At 59.2% G+C, this 8,095-nt stretch overlaps 1 protein-coding gene across 1 annotated transcript; it reads right to left on the bottom strand.

Moving 5' to 3' along the window:
* Window positions 1–1,397: 1,397 nt before the first annotated feature.
* Window positions 1,398–2,780, bottom strand: CDK5R2 (cyclin dependent kinase 5 regulatory subunit 2). The gene has a single exon (XM_021291913.2). The coding sequence runs from the start codon at window positions 2,593–2,595 to the stop codon at window positions 1,630–1,632; it is 966 nt and encodes a 321-aa protein (XP_021147588.2). The 5' UTR covers window positions 2,596–2,780; the 3' UTR covers window positions 1,398–1,629.
* Between the last annotated feature and the right edge of the window lie 5,315 nt (window positions 2,781–8,095).

Below are 8,095 nucleotides of genomic sequence, written 5' to 3'. Positions count from 1 at the left end.
AAGGTAGAGAGAATCCAGCTTACCCTCCATGACCTGCAGAGCCAGCACAGCTCTTCCTGGCTGAGGAGAGCACAAGCATCTGGCTCAGAGGGGCTGGGGAAGCATTGGCTGCAGACCCCAATGGGAGATCATGTGCTCTGAATCTGGCTAAAGAAGCCCCAGCAAATTCAGTAGCCTGAAGTGTAGCAACCAGCTGCAAAGGCAAAGCCTTCCCCTTCTCCACCCCTCTCCCTGGGGGTCTGCAGAAGCACAGTGCTGGTAACAGGGCTAGCAACACAGCTCCCGAAGCCTGCTGCTGTGGGGAAGGGCAAAAGGGAGAAGGAGGTGAGAGGGGATAGCTTTAGGAAAAAGTAAAGTAAAATAATTTTTTTTTTTAAAAAAAAAAAAGGAGGTGACATGGGCTGTGAGATTCCAGTTAAATATCCTAGTTAAATTCAGTGTGGCAGAGAGGCACCAGGCATTTCATTCTAGAATGGAGGAGGCCAGGAGAGCTCACAGGGAGCCAAGGGGCACTTGAACAGACCAGACTGGCCTTGGGCACAACAAACTGGGGTGAGATTCTGACCCCCAACTCTCACCATGGGAGCAAAATCCCCTCTGAGAACCATCCCCCCCAATACCTCTTGGAGAGGAGGCACAATTGCAAGCTTTGGGTGCCCACCCCCAGTCCCCCTTGCATCCCTCAGCCCGGCAAGTCCACCACCAGGCCCATCCAGGACGCTCTTTATTCTCCATTGAAGCAAAGCAAGAGGAGAGGGACCCCCCCCAACCCCAACAGGCCCCTTCCCCCTAGGCTCCTTAGGCCTCCTCTGGCGCAAACCGCTTTCCCTCCGCAGCAAGCCAAGGTGGGGGGATGGGGGCGCTCACCCCACAGGGACCCCATTTCGGGGAATGCACCAAGGAGGGGGCTATTACCCTCAAAAAAGGGGCCTGAGCGCCTCACTCCCCAGCGACTCGAACAAAGGGGCAAACAAGCGGCTCCCGCGGGATGAGGGGCAGTGTCGCCCATGCCCGAGGTGGGGGGGGCCATGTACCCCGTGCTGGGCGGGAGGCGGGTGGGAGGCAGCGCCCACGACACGAAAGCCCGCTCCCCCCCGCCCGCCTTTGTCTGCTGAGCCGTGGCGGCTCCAGCACCACGGACAGCTCCGGGCCGGCGGCGCGGGGCCCGGCCTTGCCCGCGCCGGGGGCTCGTTCACATGCACCGTGCGCCCGGAGACTCCGCAGCACTCAGGAGAACCCCCCGTGCCCTCCTGCCCCGGACCCCCACCTATATTTTTCCCCTCTTTTTTTTTTTTTTTTTTCTGGAGAAAACGCATCCAGAAACGTTCGGCAGCCTCTCCCCCTCCCCATCGCGCAGGTGGGAGGAACACCACCCCCGCCTCCCACACCGCCCCGGTCTTCTCCGCCGTCTCGGTGTCCCGGAGCGCAGCCCCCAGCTGGGGTCGGAAGGGCGAGGAGCGGCCGGATCCCGAGCAAAGAAGGTCCAGGCAGCGTCTCTGTGGAGCTGGCGGCCGGGGAGCGGGAAAGGCGAAAAGGATGGGGGATGGGGGATCCGGCAGAGTCCTTCTCCTCCCCCGCCCCTCGGTCCGCTGCCCCCTCCGTCCCCGGCGCCGGGAACCCGGTACCTCCCTAGCGGTCCAGGCTGATCGTCCAGTGCTTGGACCTGTCTCCGCCTTCGCCCTCATTCTTGAGGTCCTGGAAGAGCTGCGTGAAGTAGTGCGGGTCCGCGTTGATTCGCAGCATCTTGGCGCTCAGGCGCTGGATGATGCCCAGGCAGCGCTCCCAGAAGCGCCCCTTGTCGCCCTCCACCAGGAAGGGCTTGAGTGGGTAAGAGATCTCGTTGCCCATGTAGGAGTAGGCAAGGTAGAGGCAGGTGAGGAAGGTGGCCTGCAGCTCGGCCTGGCTCCCGATGTCTTCACCCCGCAGCGCTTCCCGGCACAGCAGGTAGACGAACACGAGGTTGGCCGGGGTGATGAAACCCTGGTCCTGCCAGCCTTGCAGCAGCAGCGAGCGGTCCACGCTGCGGAACCAGGAGATGAGCTCGCCAGGGCTCAGCTCCTTCAGCCGATAGCAGCGGCGACACACGAAGTCCCCCAAGCAGCGCAGGAGCTCGCCGGTGGACGCCTGCACCACCACGCGGCGCGGGGAGCCCGGGGCGCGGCTGCCGGCCGGCGGCGGTGGCGGCGGTGGTTTGCCCCCGCCCGAGCCCGGGTGCAGCTCCTGCGGCGCCGAGGGCACGGTGGGCACCGGCACGGCCAGCGGGCCCTGCTTGGCGCCTTCGGCCGGCCCTACCACCGACTTGCGCAAGTTCTCGCGGTTGCGCTGCACCACCAGCGGGTCGGGCTGGCCCGGCCCCCCACCCGGGGCCCCGCCACCGGGCTTCGGCGTCACCTTCTTGGTGCTCTTCTTCTTCTTAGCCGAGGCGGCCACCAGCCGCTTCCAAGTGAGCGCCGAGATGAGCACGCTGGGGCGCTTCAGCCGGCTCTCGCCCTTAGCCGGCACCCTTCCCGACGCCTTGTCGGCCAGCAGCCCCCCGCCGCCGCCGCCGCCCTTGCCCGAGGAGGCGGCGGGGGAGAGGGAGAGCACCGTGCCCATGCTAACGCCGAGCGGGACAGGCGTGCGGGGGCCGGAGCGCCGGCACCGCCCATAGGAGGCCGGAGGCTGTGGGGGAAGCGGCCCGCACCGGGACCGCAGTACCCGAGGATGCTCCGCCGCGCCCGCTCTGGGCTCCGCGCCCGCCGCTGCAGCCAGCCGCGGCCCCACCGCTCCCCGCCTCCCCGCCGCCAGCCAATCGCCGCCGCACGGGCCACCGGTGCGGCCCGCCCCCTCGCCGGTGGGCGGCAGAGGGGGAGCTCGGCACGGCGCGGCTCTGCCGGGCGGCGGCCGCCCCGGTGTGACCTTCACCAGTGGGGGGGCTCGCCCGGTGCTGCCGCTGGGGCGGGGGGGCTGGGACCTGTGGTGCTGTCCGACCCCCTCAGGCCTCTGTATTAGGGACGTGAGGAGGTGGTAGTGCCCGGTGAGGGGGAAGCCCAGAGGACACAGGAAGGGAATGGGGGGCTTGTCTAAACTTGGCTGCTCTCACCCAGGTCCTGCTCTGTGTTCTTACCTAGAAGGAGAGGGATGAACCTTCCCAGAACAGCAGAGCCCTGCCCAAATAGTGGTAAGGGGACACAGTAGGTAAGGAAAGCCCTGGGCAATGCCAGAGGAGAGGAGGAGAAGGGGTGAGGAACAACAAGTGTGTGAGCATGTGCTGGGGAAGCAGCAGGAGGAGGCTTGGGGCTGGGGAAAGGCTGGCTGTGATTCAACAGCTGCCATGAAGGGGCTAGGCTTGGTAGGAGAGCCTCAGCTCTCACAAAAAAACAGCCCAACCCTGGGCATGGCCCTGTAGGCCGTCAGGAGGCACCCACCTTGAGGGGGAGCACCCCCAAAACCTGCTGTGTGAATTGTGGGTCCCCCACCCACCCCACCTCTTCCTGCTCAGCTGTGAAGGGGAGATTTACCACCACACTGAAAATTACCAGCATTGAACTGAAGTCAGGGACCTTGGAAAAAGGGGAAGGGGCCTCCTCCAGGTCATCAAGGCAAGACCAGCCAGGCCTTCAGTCCAAGGCTCCCAGAGCCCTCAGGGGAGGAGGGAAGAAATGCTGCACTTCTGCATCACTGCAAAATGGCATTCGATAAACCAACCATGTGCACACAGGCTGCTTCTCCCTCTCCAGATTCAAGCATTGCATGGATGAAACGTGCACACTCTGCTTACTACCTCCCTGCCCCTTGCAGGAAGATCCCCCTTGTATTTCTCATTAGCTGGAGGACAGATCCTGCAGCTCTGATTGCTACAGTGGGTGTCAGGCATCCATTAGGAAAAAAACACCCCAAATGCTGGGTCTGCTCCTGTGTATAAAGCACTGGGAGAGACAGCTGGGAAAGCTTTCAGGGAGAATGTTTCAATGATGCATTTTGATACAGCATTTTATGTGTGAAATGAACACATGTCAGTGCCAGAATGTAGCTGCTGCAGGATGGATCCAGGCAAACAGGCAATAACGAATTATCAACCAGGAGGAGCCAAGCCAGCCCCTCCCACTTCCTCCTGCACTGCTGATGCTGGAGGCATTTGCAATGAAAGCGAAGGCTCAGAGCAGGGTTTCAGGCTACCAGCTGGGCCTCCCAATGCCTGGGGTTACGTGCTGCGCCTGGGGACTCGGCAGAGGCTGTGCCATGGCAGGGACGGAGGGCAAAGTCCCATTCCCATGTATCCTGTGATGTGGCCAGGCTAACCATGTCCTGTTTTCTTCAAGAGGCCACAGTGGGATCTGCAAAGAACATATATATGTGTGCTCACAGACCTCCAGACACAGAGGTTTGCTTTGGGAATGGCCAGGATGAAAGTGGATCTGGGCAAGCATCACCTACTCAAGGCCAGCTTAGGTTGGGCTGAAGTAACCAGGAGGATTTGGTAAAGGGATACAAATACAGAGGAAGAAAATCAGGACAAGGTTCCTGATGAAGATTAAGGCAGGAGCTTTAGATACAGAGAGTTGGCTTCAACCTAGATGAGAAAACAGAGGAGCTCTAGGGAATGGATGGGAAGGAGCCTGTGGTCTTCTCTCTCCTTGCATGTTTGAGGATGGACAGATTTTCTGGTGTGCAAACATGGTCTCAGCGGAAGCACACAGCTGAATTTTGCAGGTGAGGAAGCAGAGACCTTCCTGCATACTGCTTGCTCCTGCTGGAGCAAAATTGCTCTCAGATTGCTACATCTGAAACACATGAATCTGCCTCCACCCTGTGTCAGCCCTCCCATATTGGCTTCCCTGAACTCATTAAGAAGGGCTATTTGTATTCTGCAGTGATGAGCTGGGCTTTGCAGCCATTTACACGGAGGACCAGGCCAGGGCGCTCCTTGCCTCCCCCAGCTAGGTTTGCGTTCACCGGCCCTGAGCAGCTCATTGTGGGTGTGCCTCCTACCACCTCCAGGGGAAGGGGAAATTTGGCTGAAGCATGTTTAAAAAAATCCAGCCCAGGGCTGTTCAGTGATGCAGCTTGAGGCCTTGACTGTGAGCAAAAGAACAGATGCAGAGCCAGTTATTCTCTTTTTGCCTGCAGCTGCCTGTGTCCCACTGCAGGAGCTGTTCTGGGGTAGAGGAGGTCAGTGAGCATACAGTTCTTACCCAAGCCAGTACTGATGGCAGCAAGGGCTTCCTGCAAGCACTAGGTAATTACCCAACCCCTACAAGAACAGCAGCATGTTTCTTATGCAGGTAAAGCAGCAGCTCTGCAGCTTACTTGGGTAGCAGCTGCTCACCCACGTGAAAGAGGAGGATCTTTTCCCCCCTCTTCCATTTTAATCTTTCGGCTCCAGCTCTGAGGCTGGCAGGCAATGATATAGCACAAGCTATGTCCTTGGGGCCATCTCTGCTTGGCTCTTCCTTTAGGTCTCAGCTATAATTCGTCAGTTGGCAAGGAAAGGCACCGAACAGGAGAGAAGGGCAGCATTTCCCTTTCCCAGGGACCTGTGGTTCCCACCCCCGGCAGCTGGAATGACATGCCCTTGGATGTGACGGAGGAACAGATTAGGACTCCGGGCATGTTCTGTCTCAAAGCTGCTCTCAGGCTCCTGCCCTTGGCCAAATCTTCAGCTGCTGGTGGTGTGGCTTTGCTTGACACTGCTGGCATACACAGAGCCACTGCTCTGAAGGGTCACTCTAGCCAGGACAACACATACCTCAACTTCATGCTAGCGCCAACAAGGGGATGGTTTCTTGTCTAGGCCCCTAATTTGGGCTGTGTAAAGGGCTGTCTCAGTTCTGAATCAGAGGTGTTCCAGAGGGGGAGTTGGAGCGCTCTGGTGTCCGGCACAGCTCTCTGAGGCTCCTGGGATGGAGACAGGCAGGGAGGCAGGAGCAGCAGGGGTAAAAACCAGGCAGTATTGTGCAAGGGCTCTAAAAGAGCCAGAGTTGACCTGCAGGAACCACACAGCTCCCTGGGGGTGCCTGGCAGTCAGTCTCCCACTCTGCTCCACCCAAGACGAGCATACCACTGCACAGCTCTGCCTGCCTGGTACAGGTGGGAATGTGGGGGCAGCTCAGGCCTTGGTGAAGCCCATGCCAACCCTCACATCCTCTCCAAGCTGTCTCTGCATGATGCTGCCATGCTGGGCCTGCTGCTCAGAAATGCACAAGCTTCCAGCCTGGGGCAGGGCAGCTCTCCCAGCATCCCCAGGACATAAAAAAGGCATTTTGGAGGGTCCTGGGCCTCCTAGTCTGATCCTAGCTCCCCTGCAGGCTACTGAGCTATTGGGCATGGGCTTTGTGAGGAGTTCTGGCTAAAACCAGCTGGCACATCCCCCGGTCTGCTCCAGAACGATGAATGAGTATATGTTTGCTGGTTGGCTGGAGCTGTTCTTTAATAGCTCACTTGCTGTGCCACGGTCTGTCTGCACTGGCAAAGACAGTCAGGGAAAAGGACTGTTTCCCTGGCAGCAGCTGGCCAGCCAGTTTCTGCACTGTGCTGCTCTGTCCATGGAGACAGAGCTCACAGTTGTGGTACATCTCTCAGAGAGCAGGTCTGACAGCTGTGGTGCTCACCCTCCCAAGCCCATACAGCATGAAGACAATCTCTTGCAGACTCCTGTCTGAGCTGGGAGCCCTGAGGCTGGGAAGCTCCAGAGTACCTGGCTGGCAGGTTGTCTGCAGCACCCAGGGAGGAGAAATATGTTTGCGCTTCCAAGTTCTCCAGCCCAGGAACCTCTCCCTTCTCCATCCCTGATCCCCTTCCATCTTTCACCTTCCAGTTATCAAGGGAGAGGGGCTAGAGGGATAACTCCATAGATGCTGAAACTGATCCAGGCTACCCCCTTAGTGTGGCTCAGGGTGGATGGCAGTGTCTACCTAAGATGACTGGAGGAGCTTGTGTAGTCCCTGCTCCAAGGCCAGCCGTGGGTTCATGCAGCAGAGCAGAGCACAGCCATGTTACACAGCCGTGTTGTAGCCCCTGGAGAAAAGCTATTTTTGTCCTGTCGTTTGCTGAATGGTGGTGCTGGGAACAGCTCAGAGAGCCGGAGAAACAGAGCTCCTCTGGGTGGAAACCATGCAAGGCAGAGCTAGGCCTTGAATTGATATTTGCTTCCTGATCCCTGGGCACAGAGAGTGGCTCTGGCACTGGGCAGCCCCCTCACTTGAGTACCCTTCACTTGCATGGGGGCAAGGATGTGGACTGCCATCAGTGCTATGCTTACAGCCTTCCCAGGGCTGCTGCCATTAAAGCCTTTAAGGGAAGAAGGTCTCAGCTCTGAGCAAGACAGAAAGGTGTAACTGGGAAGTCCCAAGCATAGACATGAGCTGCTTAAATACCTGCCAGCATATTTCTTACAGCCCCGTGGCAAGAGGAAACCCACACAGCTGCAGGCTGGTAGAGGTTAATAAAGAGGATAATTATGTCCCCCTGCAGACAATTAGGGTTCCATGGGGAGATCTTCTGCCAGCCCAGCACGGGGAGGCTCTGGGTGGTCTCTGAGCTGGAATCCCTGAACAGGTGAGGCAGGGTTGTACCAGCCCTTGCGATGGCGGCTCGTAGGGGCGCTCGGGGGGGTCCGGACCGGGGCTGTGCTGCCCTCTCGCGGCAGCTGCCCCCGGAGCTCCCCTGGACTGGCAGTGCGCTGCTTTCCTTCCCCAGGTTCTCTAGAGCTGGGCTCAGATTTGCTCCAGCGACGCCGTGCCCAGCCCATCACCGCAACCCTTTCCACCCCCCTCTTCCCCTCCCCCCCAACACACACACTCTGGGGAGACGCTCTGGCTGTCAGGGGCACTGGCATAGCTGGAGGAAGCTGCCACTTACCTGAGGGAAAGTGTCTGGTTGCTTGTCATGGTGGTGGTTCATCCCTGCTACCCATCACCCACCTGTGAAGACCCAACAGCTCCCAACCCACAGCCTCTGGGCCCTCCTGACAATGACAGGGCTATGGGTGAAGGGGCTGAGGTCTCTGTGCTGGGATGGAAGGGGTGCCACAGGTTGCTGTGTGTGAGGAGCATCACAAAGCACAGGGAGGAGGGCAGAGGGAAGCACAGAGCAAGGAAAGTGTCTGTGCAAGTTC

Source organism: Columba livia, chromosome 7 (assembly GCF_036013475.1).
Source record: "Columba livia isolate bColLiv1 breed racing homer chromosome 7, bColLiv1.pat.W.v2, whole genome shotgun sequence".
NCBI lineage: Eukaryota > Metazoa > Chordata > Aves > Columbiformes > Columbidae > Columba > Columba livia.
The sequence above is the reverse complement of the archived record's forward strand: the minus strand, read 5'-3'. Positions and strand labels throughout refer to the sequence as shown.

What these genes read in the sequence shown, in the direction of transcription:
- CDK5R2 (XM_021291913.2), bottom strand. Translation starts at nt 2,595, where the DNA reads ATGGGCACGGTGCTCTCCCTCTCCCCCGCCGCCTCCTCGGGCAAGGGC.